General features: G+C 44.5%; 1 protein-coding gene across 1 annotated transcript; it reads right to left on the bottom strand.

Moving 5' to 3' along the window:
* Nucleotides 1-93: 93 nt before the first annotated feature.
* Nucleotides 94-18040, bottom strand: LOC125429986 (E3 ubiquitin-protein ligase TRIM39-like). The gene is made up of 7 exons (XM_048491624.1): nt 17741-18040; nt 8020-8087; nt 6485-6656; nt 5780-5875; nt 3720-3774; nt 2554-2742; nt 94-101 (listed from the first exon to the last, which is right to left on the bottom strand). Exons 1-7 carry the CDS (start codon nt 18038-18040, stop codon nt 94-96), a joined length of 888 nt encoding a protein of 295 aa, XP_048347581.1.
* Nucleotides 18041-19123: the final 1083 nt, after the last annotated feature.

Here is a 19123-nt window from a genome sequence, read left to right as displayed (position 1 = left end):
TCCTTTGAGCTCCCCGGGAAGCAGTCCCGGGGGTTTGCAGAGGGGATGCTCTGGGTCGGGGGCAGGTGGGGGGTGGAGTGGAGGGGGTAGCGCTCACTCGCCTGGGAAGAGAAGTACGGGAACGAATGGCAGGATTGCCCACTGGGCACAAAGGGAGAGCCTGGCACGTCCATGGGCTATAATGGCAGCCAGGAATGCCACCTGCCTTATACATTGGCCCACTGAAATATAGTGCAGCAGGCAGACGTGGCAATGAAATTGCAGAATGGGCTGTGAATGAAGATCTTTGGTCCAAGATACTCTGCTCTGGAATTGGCCCCCCCCCCCCCCCCCCAGCCCCGTGGAATGAAAACTCTTGGCCAGCCTCCAGTGGGCCTATTACATACTTTTGCCTTTTGTATATTTTCTTTGTAAAGGCAGTTGCCCTAATACATATTTTTCCTGTATATATTTAATTATTGTGGAGGCATCAGTGTATGCTGATATTTTACACTGAACACCAGTGTAACCAAAGAGCTAGGCTTGCTGCCTGCTCTTTATAAAGAAACGTGGGTTGGGATTTTGTAAAAATGCACACAAGAATACAGGAACACAAAAGCTTTTAAGAAAAATATATTCTAAAGTTTATTGAGCGCTGCTCCTGCTCAATAAACAAAATGACTGATAATGCATATGCAAAATAAAAAATAACAGTTTAAAACATTCGGTAGCGTCGCTTTCCTTACAGCCAATGCAAGCAAAGAATAATCATAAATATTACTGATAAGACTAACTGGCAGAGATTAACTAGTTGAAAATATTTCAAATAACAGGCAGGATATCAAAACAGTAACAGCAGTGAAAAGATAGAATGCATATAATGAATATAATGAGAGCATTGAAAGGTAGTTATACCTAAACTACCGGTCAGGTGGTATAAACACACCAATAACATTATCATGGTAATTTGCTGAGTCAGCTTGGTCAACAGTCATAATTGCTAACAGATGTAAATGCTTAATGAGATTATAAGAGTCCTATTCAGAAAGAACATAGTTTACAGCTGGGCATGACTTTTAGCTGACACAGCTACAGGTTGGAGAAATTAAAGTGGTATAACCAATTTCTCCACACCAGCGTGTACACCGCCCTGAGCCCTCCGGGGGAGGGCGGTCTATAAACCCAATAAATAAATAAATAAAAAAATAAAAAGTTTTGCATTTGCAGGGTTTTTTCGTCCTTTAGCTTTTAGATGTAGAGTGAACATAAGAACGAGCCTGCTGGATCAGACCACAGTCCATCTAGTCCAGTACTCTGCTACTCGCAGTGGCCCACCAGGTGCCTTTGGGAGCTCACATGCAGGAGGTGAAAGCAATGGCCTTCTGCTGCTGCTGCTGCTGCTCCTGAGCACCTGGTCTGTTAAGGCATTTGAAACCTCAGATCAAAGAGGATCAAGATTGGTAGCCATAGATCGACTTCTCCATAAATGTGTCCAAGCCCTTTTTAAAGCTATCCAGGTTAGTGGCCATCACCACCTCCTGTGGAGCATATTCCGAACACCACACGTTGCATGAAAAAATGTTTTCTTTTATTAGTCCTAATTCTTCCCCCTAGCATTTTCAATGTATGCCCCCTGATTCTAGTATTGTGAGAAAGAAAGAAAAATTTCTCTCTGACATTTTCTACCCCATGCATAATTTTATAGACTTCAATCATATCCCCCCTCAGACGTCTCCTCTCCAAACTAAAGAGTCCCAAACGCTGCAGCCTCTCCCCATAAGGAAGGGGCTCCAGTCCCTCAATCATCCTCGTTGCCCTTCTCTGCACTTTTTTTTAATCTCTTCAATATCCTTTTTGAGATGTGGCGACCAGAACTGAACATAGTACTCCAAGTGCGGTCCCACCACTGCTTTTTATAAGGGCATGACAATCCTTGCAGTTTTATTATCAATTCCTTTCCTAATTATCCCCAGCATAGAGTTTGCCTTTTTCACAGCTGCCATGCAAATCCCCTTGCTTAACACGTGGAGTCTGGCTCTTACTTGACAACCAGCCTGTTATTCTTTATAAAATGAAACGTGTTACTGTTATTTTCAGAGATAAGATACAAAGGAAAAAGGGGAGTGTTGAAGAATGGAGGGGGAAATGTCTGGGAGTCTGGAGAGGCCTTTACAGGACTGAAGGAGGGAGCTCCTGAGAAACATTACTTTCTTCTTGATGCTCCTGGTGTGAAGAAAATGTATCAACAGAGTTTGAGGTGGCCTTTTCTCCAGACCCAAAAAAAGGGCAGGAGGGTCTCTCCAGAGAAGGAGGCTCCAGAGAACTCATAGATGAGGGCTCCTCGATCAGCGTCAAAAAAGGCCACCCGACCCCCATCATAGTTCAGACAGACTCGGATCGTCTTGAGCTCTCGACTCAGGGATAGGCGAACAGAAGAGCATTTTCTGGCAGCCCAGTAATCGCCCCCTCCTCCCCCCTTCCCCACAGCCCAGATCCCTTCCTCGGGACTGAAGATAAACTGTCCCTTCCTCCTCACAGACTTTCTGGCCACCCCCACCCACCATCCTCCCTCACTTCCCACAACAACTCCCCAGAAATGACGGCCTCCTGTGAACCCCTCACGGCCCAACACAGCACAATAACTGTCGAATCTCTCAGGATTGTTGGGCAGAGTTTGAGCTTTTTCTCCATCCTTCACGCTTTTCCGATCCACAGACAGGATGAGATTGGAATGCGCTGTGTCTGGATCCAGAGTAACATTTGCTATTGGGGGGAAATGAGGAGACAAGAAGTGAAAGATTTTCAGCTGGGAGATTTCTCCCTCTGGCCTCTTCTGCTTCCTTCTCCTGCCCATCATGGCCTTCTCTCTCCCCTTTAATCCTTTCCTGACTTCCACTTAGCTATTAAAAGGCGGGGCAGCCTTTTGGTGTGTTTCAAGGGAAGGCAGATAAAAGGCACAATAAAAAAACCTAGAAGACGACAACCCATTTCCTACCATCTCCTATCCCAACAATTAACCTTCAGAGAGAAGAGAATCATGGATATTTTTTGGAAAGAAATCACACGTCAAAGAGCATTTACACAAACACCCAAATCTCATGAAAAGGAGCAGAGGCACAGAACGGGTTGAATGAATCGTGGCCCTTGATACTAATCTGAGATAATCTCAAAACTGAATTTGATTTTAATTGATACTGAACAAAATTCAGGAACCGGAAGAAGGGCCTCGTGTCTTTCAGCCTGCCAGAGAGATGTATTTCTCAAGTAAACACGTTATGGCTCTAATAAGGTTCAGCTGAAGTTATCAATGCAACAAACAGTGATTCTCAAATGAAATAATAAAGGCCAAACAAGCAGGATTCTCAAATAAAGCAGTAAAGCAACTGTCTTTGGCCCCTTCCGCACACGCAAAATAATGCATTTTCAAACCACTTCCACCACTGTTTGCAAGTGGATTTTGCTATTCTGCACAGCTTCAAAGAGCACTGAAAGCAGTTTGAAAGTGCATTATTCTGCATGTGCGGAATGAGCCTCTAATAAAGTTGCTGGTGTAGCTACTGATAAAGCACATCAGAAATGGGTTTCTGTACAGCTGGTTTCCCCACACTTCTCCTGCCCTGAAAGTTGCTTTACTGCTTCATTTGGAATTCCATGTATACCCTACCCCGATTTAGTAAGCTAAGTAAAGTTTCTTTATAATCACAGCAAAAGTCTCCTGGTCTTCCTCACTCTTCTATTACCCAAATAGGGAAACAATTCCCCAACAAAGGTTATGGGGCCCAGACAGCTTACTAGCTGCGAGGAGACCAAAGAAAGAGATTGCGCAGATTTTAAAAGAAAAGTTTTTTTTTCTCGCCGCCCTTCAATCGGAGGTATCTTGGATTTACAGTGGTGCTTTTGAATGGGAAGAAGACACAAGAAGAGATAACATGTCCACAGCAGACAGCCACCGATCTTCTAATGAATGCCTGTACAGGTCACGGAAGTCAAGCCCCTGAAGTTTGCCAACACCGCCAAGAAAACTAGACAAAAATAATCCTCTCATGTGGCGACCTGCATGTTTCAGAATTTGGAAGTCCAAGAAATACGTGATGTCCTAACAGGAATCCGCCAGGGCCTGATGTCAGCGCATAGAGCCCAGAGCCAGTTTAAACGCGATGATAAAAGAGCCTTGCTCTTCATATGTTCATCTCTGGATGAATCTGAGGCTGTTTCTAGCAATGGATTGCAAAACTGCACGCGTCGGCGGGAATCTTAAATGGTAGATATGCATTTGTCAAGTCAATTTGTCAGATCGCCAGGCAACAACTGTATACATGCAGAATGTCCCAAGTGGGAGTTTTAACTGAGCATCTACAATATATGGAGGATTTAAGACATCAAATACGAAAGCAACAGGAGCCACATTGCTAGACGATGATTTTCTAAGCGTTTTACTTGTGAGTTTCAAGCAGAACGCTATAACTCGTAGCTGTACTTCAAGCTCGCGGATGATTTAACAGTGGATTACGCCTTAAATTACTTTAAGAAATGCTGCAATTGGTCTTAAAGAGAAGTCAAGTTCTCCAGGAAATGGAAACTCTACTTTGAAAGTGCATGGGGGAAATCCAGCACAGAATAAAGAGATAGTACTGGAATACCTGCCTACTCTGAATGAATTCAAGTCTCCGGGACCTGATGAACTACAACAAAAGAACTGGCAAAACCAGTAATCTCAGATCCACTTGCAATAATCTTTGAGAATTCCTGGAGAACGGGAGAAGTTCTAGGAGACTGGAGGAGGGGAAATGTTATCCCCATCTCCAAAAGGGGGGGAAAGAGAAGTCCTAAACACCTAGTCAGCCTGACATCAATTCCAGGAAACATTCTAGAGCAGATTATATAAGCACTTAGAGGGGAATTCAGTGATCACTAAAAATAAACATGGGTTTCTACAACACAAGTCACACCAGACTAATCTTATCACTTTTTGTTAACAGAGTTACAAGCTTGGTAGATGAAGGGAATGCTGTGGATGTAGCATGCCTTGGTTTTAGTAAAGTCTTTGACAAGGTCCCACATGATATTCTTGCAAAAAGGCTAATACAATACGAGTTGGACATTGCTACTGTTCCATGGATTTGTAATCAGCTCACCGACCTAACCCAAAGGGTGCTCACCAACGGCTCACCTTGCAAAACGTGATTGGCTATGTCTTGGTCATGTGAGAACTAGCCCTGCCCACCCTCCTCCCACCCAGCAATGCAGCTTCTCCCTCTCTCTCTTTAAACCTGTCACCTGGAGTCATGGGAGCTATGGTGGTGGGAGCAGATACAATAGGGGAAGAGTACGGAGATATGGTCATGCTCAGTCCTCTTCCCATCTCCATCCCAGCCTGAAGCTTAGTGGGGAGGCTAAGCAAATTAACCCTTCTCCTTGGAAAGTCGCGAAACTTCGTTATTGTTTTTGTAACAAACAGTATCTCTGGAACAAAAAGGGAGGGTCCCTAGATTGGGATAAACAACAAGGGGCAGCCCATCCACTAGGCAGCACTTGGAGACCATTGAGGATACCAGGAGCACCCAGAGTGTTCAGTTCTGCAGAATCCTTAGCCCGGTTCTTGGGTGTAACTGCTTAGAATTGCAATGTCAGGTCTACTTTTGGGGTCTGGTCTGCTTGGATATTTTTAATCTGTGCACAGACATTCCAGACTGGGTGGGGGGGATGCCTCATAGGTTGACTTTTCTGCTATTTTATGCCATCCGCCCCCGCCAAAAAAACCACTAGAATCTGTTGACTTCCCAGCTGTAGTGACACTTACAAGCAGGGCTTTGCTTTCCTTCGACACGTTTGCTTTACACCCCACAATTCTTTCTCTCTCCTTCTTCAGAATCTCCAGATGGTTGCAGAACTGGTCCTGGGAGAGGAGAGACCCCAAAATGAGATTGGTTCCTTTTTGAGAAGTTCTTATAAAACTTGCAAGAAGCAAACCATTAAATCTGTCATGAAGGGCCAAACTAGATGTAACTGCCCTACATCTGTAATGGAATCTTCAACAACGTTTCACAAGCACTGAGCACAAGTAGCCTCCTGTTGGGATGATGCTCCGTTTTCCTCAGATGCCCACCAAGAATGCAGAGATATTCACAGGGCCAGTGCGGCTGTGGCACGGAGATTGACTCTGTGTTTCTCCCTATGATTCACCATGACCCCACATGCATGCCACAGGAGGGGTTTTTTATTTGCATTAAAACATTCTCAATCAGTATATCTCTATAGTAATATACCCAGCTGTGAATTAAAAAAACAACAACAGGGAAAGACTCTCAGATGTGGGTGGTGGGGAGAATGCAAGGCAGGGGGTACTGGACTGGGCGTGGTGGAGGAAATGTGATCTTCCATTCTACACTTGCTCAAACCCTCTTGAGAAAGACACTGGAGCAGAAACTGGAGACAGTTTCCCCATGAAGAGACCAGGGAGAAGGGAAGGGAAGGATCCATAGCTGTTCCCTTGTTGATTTCCTACCTTGTACTCTTGGGAGGCCTCCTCAAGAGGAAGGGTCTTGTGATCTCTGTGCTCCTTGGATTGGTCACAGACCAGACAGATGAGGGCTTCGTCCTCCTTGCAGAAAAGAGCTTTGGAAGGTGGTTTCCTGGTGCTTCTGGCAAAATCTCCCTTTTCTACCAGCCACGACTGCCTGAGGCCCAAAAAGAAGGGAAACAGGATTGGTTTCAAAGGCCCAACCTCCCAAACTTCAAACTGTGTATCTCCTTTGTAATGACAGGGTGTAATTTAGTGCCTTGTTCAGGAGGAGAAACACATTTTCATATAAAAACTCGCGAGATGCTCTGGAACCAAGTATAACCCAATGGGGAGTGAAAGCCTTCATTTGGAATTTGGTGGGAGGAGGGATGTTGTCCCAGAGAGAGAGCTTTTGGGGGGGAGTTCCTGTTGAAAAAGGGAATTCTGAGAGAAGGGAGGGAGAGAGAAGCCATCTGTCAGGTATCGAATTACGAGAGAACAGGGCATATTGGGGAGGAGCCTCCAGAGATCTTCAACGCACCAAGAGCCCCAAGAGCAGTGACCAATCATTCGCTGGATGGGCCAGTCAAGACCTCTACGCTGGCGACTTGCCACTTTTAAATTTGTGTTCACTTTAAACCTGAGGATTTTATTCAAAAGAGTCCAACAGTATTTGACACTCTACTCCTCTTTGCTGGAGTAACTATATAGAACGGAGTGGGCATTTGGTGGGATCAAAAATTTTTGCGGTAACAAGTTCCCATGGTGGTGGAGATTCAAACTGTGGCGATTATAGCGCCAATGCGGGCTGGTAGCGGAACGATTGTAGCGTGGCAGAGCATTCGGTGGTACAGAACATTGCTGGGCAGGGAACTGTGGCAGGATGCAGCCGCTTCGCGAAGTCCTTAGGTCGCTTGGTAGGCTTGCGAATGCAGAGTACATGCATGGCGCAGGCTGCCACGCCCGCCAGTTACACCTCCTGCTAGACTTTGCTTCCAGTTCTGCGCGCTACTGCCAGGAGAGCGTAGCAAAAGCAAAAATCGCGTGGCAAAATCGCGAAGTGTCTGGTAACCCCTCTTTCGGCACACACAAATGAGTAGTAACCTCCTCTCCGGGAACCTGTGAGAACCTGCTGGATCCCACCACTGCCTCTGGGGTGGGCAAAAAAAAGTTGGTATTTTCAGATTCAGGTTTAATAAACCCAAAAAAATTTTTGAATTCTAAAGCGAAGATATTCTATACTGGTTGGGGGGGTGGGGGGGAATGAAGGTACCGCACATGTTTCTTGTTATTAAAGACATTCCTGAAAAATCTGCATGCCCCTGAACTCCACGTGAGCCTTGGAGGCATCAGGAAGTGTGGAGCTGAACCTGTGCAACCTGCTGCTTCCCAGACCTATGTTTACTATTGGGCCCAGCCAGGCCAAGTCCAGCATTCAGATGCCTAGCATTGAACTGCAGCAGGCCCCGCCCCACAACTCCTGCAGTCGAATGGTGGACCTGGAATGGAGTTTGGGGGCGGGGCCTGAAGTTGAATACCGGACTTGGCCGGCCCCACTTTCAAATTCCACATGGAGTTCAGGGGTGAGGCTCAGCCTGGCTGGATCCTGCATTTAAACAAAGGAAGCAGGGGAGGGGGGAGGGAAGTATTAGGATTTGCAAGTGTCTGTCACAATCCTGACAATAAGGGGTTAACTGTGTGCATGTTAATTAGCCAGTGAGGTCAGTGTCTTGCGACCAGTTCATTGATTGATTGAGTCATTTGGGCCCGTTAATCCGACATTGTTTATACAGACTGAGGCAAGAGCAAGCTGAGGTCAGAGGTTATAGAAGTTAGCTCCACAACTTTCTCTTTGTCTCACTCAGAGAGAGAGAACGCACATGAGCACACGAGGTTTTCTCTGCATTGTACACCTGTAAAGACGGATTCACCTTAAAGAGGTGAGGAGAACGCCTACAGGCCAAATGAGACTCCCACATGGCCAATGCCTAAGTTCTGTAACTAAGTTTGTACTAGAATAGTAAGGGTTTTATTGTGTTTTATTCCATGTATACCTACCACTGATTTAGATTAGAGGTAAAAGTATTCTTTTATAATCACAGCAAAGTCTTCTGGTCTTTCCTCTCACTCTGCTTATTACCCAATTACCAAATGGGAAGCCGATTTTCACACAACAATTGGGTTTTTGAGGCCCAGACAGCTTACTAGCTGCGAGGAGACCGGCAAAGAGATTGCTGTGCAGATTTTAAAAGGAAAGGGTTTTTTTCTCGCTGCCTACTTTGGATTTACAGTCGGTGATTTTGAATGGGAAAGAAGAATAAGAAGAAGGAAGGCAACATGTCCCGCGACGAACAGCGCGTCCTCTTCTTCCACGCCCAGTGCCAATACGGAGTCACGTAAGTCAAAGTCCACAGTTTACCACCGTTGCGTGAGTTTAGAGAAAAATAACTTTCCCTCGATTTACGGCGGACCTGCTTGCCTGCAGAATTTAACTTACTCCAAGAAATATCGTTAATGTTTCTAACAGAGAATCCGCCCAGAGACGCTGGTGCCAGCGATAGAGCCGCAGAACCAATTTAAACTTGGTGATGATCCAGAAAAGAGCCTTTGCTTTTCATATCTTCAATCGAGCTGGGTGAGAATCGCTGAAGCTGCTCTCGCGATTGGTTGCCACTCTGCACGTGCTCTATGGAAATCTTTAAAGTGAACAGATATGCATTTGAATCGCCTCAGTTCATAAGATAACTCAGGCAGCGAACTGTAATGCATGCAGAATGGCCCCAAGTAAGATTTCTAAGTGACCATTTGTGTATGGAAGATTTAAAAGACATCAAAATACACAGCAAGAGGAGCTCACGTTGCTAGATGATGATTTTTCTAAAGTGCTTTGTTTGCGAGTTTGCCAGAACGTTATAATTCTCACGGTGAGCAGTACATTTAAAGCTCACACGATATCTTAACAGTAAATTATACCTTGAATTACTTGAGGAATGCTGCACAGTGGTTTTAAAGAGAAGTCAACTTCTCAAAGGAAAAAAAACTCTACTTTAAAAGGTGCATGGTCACGTTTTCAAAAGCAGCAGAGAACGTGTTTTTACCTGCGGAAGAAAAGCCGAGGTCACGTGGCTTCTTCCTGCTGGTCAAAGCAAGCTAGCCTTGACAGGAATGCCAAATGAAGTCTGGGACAAGGGATTTCCCCAAAGGGAAGAGGAAAGAAGGTATGCCTCCTCTGAGGCACAGGAGAAGTGGAAAAAACCTCTTTCGAGGCTCTAGGGAAGGTTTTGCTAGCACAGTGATTCTGAAAACAAGAGAGAAACAGGACTTTGGTTTTCTGTTTGAAGCCTCTGGCACCAGGAAAGCATATTGGAACGGCATGATAAAAAAGTATTTTACTGATTTGGAACCTTGCAATAAAATCATTTGAATTACGAAGCGGATGGTAGAACTTTTGCCCAGAAGGAGTGGGCGAAGCTGGAGATTCGGCCGCTGTGAACCAGAAGAGGGAACTTGTACTTACGCTTTGTTTTGCGAAAGAGCCTTTTTAGGTTTTTCCGAATGCTGTAGATAACCTTTTTGTCTTTAATAGAATGGTTTACTAGAATTTCCAGACACAATCAAATAAAATGGGACAGAAACTTTCTGTGAGATTGTTGACAAATGAATTGAATAAGACATTTCATGCACTGCAAGCACCATGGACAGTACTTCTGTCTGGAAAGTGTAAACCCATTACCCACTCTTGTCAACGAGAAATCTCTGAAGGTGTCTGGGACATTTACAGACACAAGACGTGTCTATTTTCTTGGCATCAGAAACTAGGTCATCGCTCTTTTTAAGTCTGTGAAGCAACTTATTGAAGAGATTTGCGAATTTGAAAGTGTTTGATTGTAAGTTTTAACTTGAAGAGAGATGCGTATTGATTTGTTTAAAGGCTAAAAGGAACCGCCCCCCAAAATCAGAAGAAAGGAGGCGAAGGCCGTAATGTAAAGTTCTTGGAAAGTCTCTCAATTTGTTGAGTTGATGAGGCCCTTTGGCGCCAATCTTGTGGCAGGAGCCAGGTATGCATACTCACAATCTGTGAAACCAGAAAAAGGTAAGTTCAAAGGGGAAGCATTTATTTCCCCTGGAAGTCGAAAAGACCGGACTGTTGATAAGCTGAAGGGCTTTATCTTGCATCGCTGAAAAACAAGACTTTGGCAATTTCCAGAGGTTGGTTATGCTTTTCTGATAATGGTTTTGGAATTTTGTTAATAACAATCTTCAAGAGTAATTTAGCCAGGTGAAGGCATTGTGCACGCTAGATCGATTAAATGTAGCCCTTTTCAGAATGGCGGAATTGAATGAAGTCCAACACGACTATTTTAGAGGCTACTCGTTGTTTGTTGATGCGAAGTGAAGACCTGCTTACAGCCCCTACCGGGCAGAGGCAGCAACTACTTGTACAATAGAAGCATTCACTCAGCAACAGGAAAGACTCCTTATGAAAGGCATATGGCATGGCAAATTGCCAGCACTGAAGGACATTTAAAGTCTTTTTGGATCAAATTTTTTTTAGCTTTGTCCCCAAAGAAAAGAGGTTGGAAAGTTGGAGTCAGGAGTGGAACTTGAGGAATTGAATTGTTTTAATAGGATTCAACCTGCTTTCATAGGGACTATAGGATCCTAAATCCTACTACTACTGGACAAGTTGAAGTCTAAATACGAGGATGGCAGTCTTGAATTACAGTTTACATTGATGAAGGGAATTTCCCAGAAGCTCCCTATCCAGAACGGCAGCGCAGTGCAGGGGCCGGCTTTAGGCCTGGGGAACTCACCATTTACTAGAGTTGGTCAGTGAAGCAGTTGTTGCTTCCAGTGTAAGTTTGGAAACTGCCAGTTTAGAAGGGGCAACTGGACAGTCTGACCCAGAGCAAAGTGACTACAGAGGGAAGAAGAGATTCCTGTCACTGAAAGGAGATCCCAGAGAGCTAACAAAGGAGTTATGCCAAAGATATGACTATGTTTGTTATGCAAAGTGTTGAATCTGAAAATGTTCAATCTGGAAGGAGTGAACCACACTAGCTTTGATGAGAAGTATGTGCGACATTTACCCACACCTGAGGGGAGGAAGTGGACAGCCTTCAGGACATTGTTAAGCATTGCAACTTTCGAGGCAGGATCAACGGAGGTGCAGGGACATTTGAAATATTGGGACTATTTCTAATGAAAAGATGCTAACAGCTTTATTCAAGGAACAAGGTTTTCCGCAAGAGGGCAAGCTGAACCGTGTTTGTTTTCAAGGGCGAAAAAATGGACAGTACCAGTACATCCTAACATTTGTTGAGATGATAAACTTTTAGTCTCTGCTGCCAGACACGTTGAGGATGCAGCAGAAATTTATATATACAATGAATAAAGCTCTGTTGGAAGTAAAACAACTAGGAGAAGCAAAAGCAGTACTTAGGAATACAAATGGAAAAAGAACTTAGGATAAGGAGGATTTCTTCTCAACCAGAAAGCAAAGATTATGGACTTCATTGAGTCAGTGAACATTAAAAGGATAGAAGGAAAAGATGTCAGGACACCAAGCGCAGCCTGAATACACCTCAAGCTTAATGATGGAGAGCCAATGGGAGGAATAATCATAGATACAGAGAAGCTATTGGAAAGCTACTATATCTAAGCACAGTCTCAAGACCAGATATCTACAGCCGCTGTGGGAATCTTGAGCAAGGGCAAACAGACAAGTGCACCAACTCATCATGATTGGGAAAGCTATAAAGAGAGTGGCTCAATATCTGATCAAGACAATGGACTTAGGAAATTGAGGGGATTTCACTCTGCAAAGATCAAAGAACTAGCGTAGAGTCTTATGAATGGATGCAAACTGGGATTGAGAGACAACACTGATTTTTGCTTCAACAAAGAATTGGATAGGAAGTTTCTACTATGGAGAGAGTTGATAAGCTGGACTGAAGTAGAAAACAGACTATTACTGCCCAATCTACTACTGCGAATCTGAATGCATTGCAGCCAGACATGGGTGCATGCGAAATGGAATGGATCATTGCTCGGCTACACAAGGAAGAGAACTTTAGCAGAGATGAATCTAAGCCAATCACCCTGTTTGAAGACAATCAAGCCTGCATCACCCTGATGAAGTCTGAAGGAATCAATAATAGAAGTAAACACATCGCAATCAAGGTTAAGGGAATGGGAATGAATGATAAAGGAGGACTGATCGGATATCCAGTGATACACCACTCGGAAGGAAGACGGTGGCTGACATCTTCACGAAATACACGACAGGAAGACGAAGTTTGAAAATCTTCAAGAAAGTTTATGCATGAAATTTTAATGTGATTGAGTTTTGATGTTTGCATTGTTATGATGAAGTTAAATGTTTTTTTTGCATTGCTGTTAGGATTAAACTTTATGTTTTATAGGGGTACAAATTACATTGCGTGCATTGTGACAATGACTTACTTGAGAAGAGGGGTTTTGTTAGGATTTGCAAGAATTTGTCTGGTGCTTCTGACAATCCTGACAATAGGGAGTTAACTGTGGGCATGTGTAATTAGCTTCGTGAGGTCAGTGGTCTTTGCGACCAGTTCATTGATTGAATCATTGGAGCCGTTAATCCACATTGCTATATGTGAAGGCGAAACACGAGGAGGTCAGAGGTTATAAAGTTAACTATGATGTTTGTTTGCAATCTACCGCTCAGAGAGAGCACCGCGAGGAGTTTTATTTTGTACCTGTAAGATGGATTTCACCTTAAAGGAGGGTGAGCATACAAGAGCCAGTGGTGGCGAACCTGTAGCGCGAGTGCCAGAAGTGGCACTCAGAGCCCTCTCTCTGTGAGCGCGGCGCTTAAGCCAGGTGACCCCATCTACAGAGAGCTGGCCACGTAGGCGCAGGCACTCGTTATTAGCATTAAAACCTAAGACCTGCACTTTTGGGGAAGCGAGGTGGTAGGCTAACCCTGTTAGCGCATGATTTAAACCCACTGATTTTCATGTGAAGAACTGAAGCTGGCGATCCTTTACCTGGGAGTAAGCTTCCGGTTGCTGGCAATGGGGCCTGCTACAGGTAAAACCCTCCTAGAGGTAGACAGTTGCTCACGGATTGGAAGAGTTGCACAGTTGCTTGCAAAGGAAAACCACGGACTACAACCAAGGATGAACGCGCTCCTGAAGTAATGGACGCCTCACAGAGCCAACTGTTTTCTAAACTTCAAAACCTCAGTATTCAGGTTAAATTGCTGTGAATTGGCACTTTGCAATAAATAAATTAGGTTTTAGGGTGGGGACGGGACTTTTCGGGATACCGAAGGTTGCAGAAGAGGGTGCATGCACCAGGCAACAAGAAGGTTGCATGACAATAGGCTCACGGGTGTGCCGCTCAAAGTTCTGTAACTAAGATTTGTACTAGGCGATAAAGAACAGGATTTATTGTGTTTTATTGCAAAGTGGTACAACTGTCGTGGCGGAGATACTTCTCCTTCGCTAGGTAAAGGGAAGTCATATATGACTGTGAAAAGCATCTTTTACTGCTTTTGATCGGCTCTGAGTGAAGGGACGAGCTTAAAAAATGCAGGGTTGCAGGCATGGAAACAGAGGACTCAAAAGGTTTAGGGCTTAAACCTCATGGCAGCGGGGAACAGAAGGTTTCTTGGAAATTGAGGGAACAAAGGCAACCCTAGGAACAGACTCCTATCATGGGCACAAGCTAAGAAGCAGCTCTTGGCACAGAGGATGCGTAAAGATTCGAAGACATACAACTGGTCGAATTTCTCTAAAAGGCATTTATGTTTATTTCTTTGTTTTGAACTTTACAGGCCGATGAGAGCAAATCAACTGTCTGGAAAAGGTTTAATAGGAGGGAAAGACCCGGGATGAGGTGGGATAAGAATTAAGTAACTCTCCAAGCAATCTCAACCTCCCGAGGAAGATACCGTCATATGGTGGCAGCGGTGGGATCGTCATAATACCCTACCCTGATTTAGTTAAGTAAAGTATTCTTTTATAATCGCAGCAAAAGTCTCCTGGTCTTTCCTCTCACTCTGCTTATTACTCAATCAGGGAAGCAAAATGGAGTTCAGGGCTGAGGCTCAGACTGGCTGGATCCTGCGTTTAAACACAAGAAGCGGGGGGGTGTTTTTTGTAAAAGCAGCCATAAAAATGCCAAAATACTTGTTAGAAAATTTGGCATTTTTCAGAACCCGGTTTTTTTTACTCCCTTTTATTGCCACTTTTCCCCCCAGGAGAATGAAACCTTGAAAAATACTGAGCCACCAAACACCACCCCATTCCCTTCTTGGAATGCACATTCTCGGGGTGTTCTTATGACAAATTCAAAACATGTAAGGAGGTGAAGCTGGAACTGCAAGAATGCAGATAAGACTCCGAGGGATTTTTACACCATCTTTCAGAAGTAACTCCAAACTAGTCCATCCACCCTCTCACAAACAGCATCTCCACCTAGGTGCCCCTCCAGATAATACTACCAGTGTTACAAATGAGCCCTGCCAGCCGCACAGTGCTCACTTTCTGAGAATGACATGCATATTTCTTGCCATCTGCTCAGGTGGATTACTCCTAGTGCAAGGCCTGGAGCCCTGGGCCCAAAACTCTGTGTTTGATGCCCTCCCCATGAGGCGGACCACCCTCCCCACTGTGACCAAACAATGGTCGTTTCAAAGTCACCATCACATTATAGAACATGCCCCAACTCACAAATCTGAACACAGAAATGGGCCATGCCACACAGCAGAAATATTTTTTTTAAACATTTTCAAAATGCTTTCAAAATGTTTTATTACTGCTATGAAAACATTTTATGGTGTTGTATCCAGTCCCCCCAATTGGGGGAAACAGTGTCACTTTCAATGGTTTTTAAACTAGGGAGTGCAGATTCTCCTTTTAAATCCACCTTAAAGGGAGAGTCTTGGGTCCCCAGTTTAAACAACATTGAAAGTGATGCTATTTTGGGGTGGATTCTCCCCCACCATGAAACAGCATCACTTTCAATGTTTAAACTGGGGACCTCAGATTCTCCCCTTAAAACCATGCTGAAGGGGGTGGATTTAATAATAATAGCAACAACAATAATACAACCTTTATTAGGCATTGAAAGAATAAAAGAAAGAAAGAAAGAAAACAAGCTTTGGCAGGAAGGGGGTGGATTTAAAAGGAGAATTTGGGGGAAATTTAGGGTGTGCCTGCTGTCAGGGGTGCAATTGTTAAGATAGCAGCACCAAAATTTCCAAGTATCTTCATGAGCCCATTACTTGATTTCGATACCAAACCCAGGTTTAATTGAAGTTTGGTTCAGAGGGTCCAAAGTTATGGACCCTTAAAGATGTAGCCCCCATCTCCTATTAGCTCCCATTGGAAACAATGGGGGATGGGGACACTCCCTTTGGGAGTCCATAACTTTGGATTTCCTAAACCAAACCTCACCAAACTTGGCTGATATCATAAGGATAGTCTCCTGAAAATTCCCTGAAATTTAGGAGCTGCTAGCCTAAAAACTGCGCCCCCTGCAGGCCACAAATGAAAAAAAACACTGAAAATTCAAAAAAAATCCCACCTGCATTTTTGGCACCCCCCACAAGGTGGCGCCCTGGGCAACTGCTCACTTTGCCCAATGGGAGGAACGCCTCTGCATCTGCTACTCCTTCCATGTTCACAATGGCCTTGGCACAGTGACACTGGATTTCCCACTTCATTAGAAGTCTGTAGGGGGGCTGATCAGGACCCCTCCTTGGGCAGTGAAGCCTGTTGGGCTGGGGATGCAGCTCTCGATTGTTCCCAGTAATGGGAGGAGACCAGGATAAGGGCCATTTTACATATAATGGGATGGAACCTCACTTAATAGAAAGGGATTGCGTGCAGACAAGGTCCGGCGGAAGGATGGCTGAGAGCAGGAAAGCATGAAAAAACAAAATTTTTAAACGTGTATGTTTTTGAGGAGCCGCAATGCGCTTGTTTCTTAAAGGAAGAACATAGGGGTTTTGATTGATGTTTTATGTTAATAAGGAGTTTTCTTGGGCCACGATTTGAACAGTGTGGATTTTAGCCTCAGGCTTTTTTGAGAAATGGGGCTTCTGGTGAGTCGCTCCGGGTGGCCTCTATCTGGAATCCTGTGTAGGGAATGGAGCTGGATATAAATCCCTAATAATAATAATACACATTATACGACTTCTACAATGGCCCAATACCTTGGCGCAACCGGCTGTTGCCATTCACGAAGAACTTGCTAGGACTCTGGTTCGGAGCGTGAGTGGCAAGGATAGACCGACTTTAAGAGAACTTTCGACGTCGGGCGGCGTAACCGCCAGACAAACGAACAACGAACAACAGATGGAGAACCGAACTATTCTGGTCAAGAACAGGTCAGAATTCATGCCAGCGGATCAGACCAAAGTCCAACTGAGTCCAGCTTTCTGCTACTACTTGAGGTGGCCCACCAGGTGCTTTTAAGAACTCACATGCAGGATCATGGCAAGAAAGCAATGGCCTTCTGCAGCTGTTGCTCCCGAAACACCACCTGAGCCATTAAACATGGGGCGTTTGCAATCCTCAGGTTAAAGAGGATCAAGGATTGGTAGCCATCTAGGATTGACTTCTCCCCCCATAAATCTGTCAAAGCCTTTTAAAGCTATCCCTGGGTTGGTTTGGCTGTCATAAACGCCATGTAGCAGCATCTTCAAAACACCAATCTGCGTTGATTGCGTGAAGAAGTGTTTCCCTTTTATTGAGTCCTAGTTCTTCCCCAGCATTTTCAATAGATACCCCTGGTTCTAGTATTGTGAGAAAGAGAAAAAATTTCTCTCTGTCAACATTTTTCATACCCATGCATAATTTTATAGACTTCAATCATATCCCCCCTCAGACGTCTCCTCTCCAAACTAAAGAGTCCCAAACGCTGCAGCCTCTCCTCATAAGGAAGGTGCTCCAGTCCCTCAATCATCCTCGTTGCCCTCTGTGCACTTTTTCTATCTCTTCTCCATTTTTTTTATCCTCTTCTCCGCTGCTACTCTTCTCTGCTGATTCCAGAGACTGAGAAACATGCTAATAGGAAACCCCACCTCTCAGCAGCCGCACCCCTCACTCAGAAGCCTGGGGCAAGCACACAGCCAGAACAAAGAAAACAAGAAAAAAAAGCCCCTGTTAACCCCTGTTTAAAATACACTGTTTAAAAAGATGTGGCTTTGAGAAAAGCCCTCCAAAAAGAAAACCCATCATGTCAGATATTTCAGCCCTTACTTCATACCTCATGTGGGTCATCAGCCTCTTCTGTTCTTGGATTTCTTGAATGAAATCTCTTTTCTTTCATTTTTTTTACTAAGCTTCCCAGCTGCCAGTTTGTGTGGAAATTCCCTTTCTGCATCTCAGCTTTGCAGACAGGACACTCCAAGTCCCCCAGTTCTTCCCATGTGTCACAATAGCAAATGATGCAACCCCGACAGAAATTGTGACCACACTCCAGGGTTACTGGGTCAGTTAGGAGCTCCATGCAGATGGGGCAGGTAACTTCCCCTTCCATATCTGTGTATGATGACCCTGAGGCCATGTTGGGCCCAGTTTATGTGGCTTGGCAGACAGAAAAGTTAGCTTTTGAAAGGCCTGTGAACAAACAAGGGACAAGAAGAGAAGGACAATGGGACTAGAAAAGGGCGTGGATTTTTATGTGAGGAGAATGTAGATTTTTCAACAGGATACAAGTTTGCATTCTGGGATTTTTTTATACACCTGAATAGAACGGAAGCAGAAAACATGTAATCAAGTGGGAACAGGTGTGAATGAAAGATTCAGCAAAAGGGAGTTTGGATATAATGAGCAAACAATATGTGTGGTATTGAACATGGTCTATGACGTGGACATAATTCATTGAGTAGTAGGGACTCCTGAAGAGAAAAAGAGAAATTGGCCCACCAAAAAAAAAACCTGTTTCCAAGAAATGATGCTAGTTTTGGAAATAACAAGGGAACCGGTTTCAAGAAGTGTACGAAGTGCTCGCCAGACGAACCATAACTTCTATTGTATAGGCTGGACGGAGTCCATCTCTAATGTTGGAACAGGCACGACTAAAGCGAGGTCTTAGTACGTTGAACTGTGGTCAAACAGGATGAATTCAAATAAAGAAAACAATAGGAAAATGGCTTTCAAAGATCTCTCAGAAAATGAATGAAGAAGTTCATCCGCCAAATTCCCTGCCAAGGGGCATGAACTGCAGAGCGAAATGTTCATTTCGGCACCGGATATAAATGAAGACCACAACAGGTTGTATGTCGCTGCGCCGTGGGTCGATTCCCTACGCTTCAAAAGTGGGACTGGGTTAGAACCGGATAAAGAATCGGGAACTTTTGAAGCAACGATTAATGCCACTTTCCACACTGCAGCCTCTACCCCCTTGCTCCACATCAATGCGGCAACCACTCAGGATTTCGCTTACTGGTCGAAGATCCAGAGCAGCAGCGCAATCCGCTCAGGGGCTATCCTGATTAGCTGCCACGCGATTAGCGTTCTACTGAGAGGAATTTTAAAATCTTTGAATGGACAGATCCACGTCTCCACGAGCAGGCGCAGAACGGCTACATGGAGACGGGAGATTAGTTTTAAACCTGTTTCCATGTGCCTTACAATGCATAATTGT

This window comes from Sphaerodactylus townsendi, linkage group LG03 (assembly GCF_021028975.2).
Source record: "Sphaerodactylus townsendi isolate TG3544 linkage group LG03, MPM_Stown_v2.3, whole genome shotgun sequence".
In the NCBI taxonomy this organism is placed as follows: Eukaryota; Metazoa; Chordata; class Lepidosauria; order Squamata; family Sphaerodactylidae; genus Sphaerodactylus; species Sphaerodactylus townsendi.
Note: the sequence above shows the minus strand (reverse complement) of the source record. Positions and strands in the feature narration are given on the sequence as shown.

Excerpts from the sequence above, each read along its gene's own strand:
- LOC125429986 (XM_048491624.1), bottom strand. The coding sequence starts at position 18,040 with ATGGCCTCAGGGTCATCATACACAGATATGGAAGGGGAAGTTACCTGC. Across the intron at positions 6,657-8,019 it reads AGTGGGGCCGGCCAAGTCCG|GCAGTCGTGGCTGGTAGAAA; the intron begins GTATTCAACTTC and ends TTTGGGCCTCAG. Across the intron at positions 2,743-3,719 it reads GGAATTGTTTCCCTATTTGG|CAAATGTTACTCTGGATCCA; the intron begins GTAATAGAAGAG and ends TCCCCCCAATAG.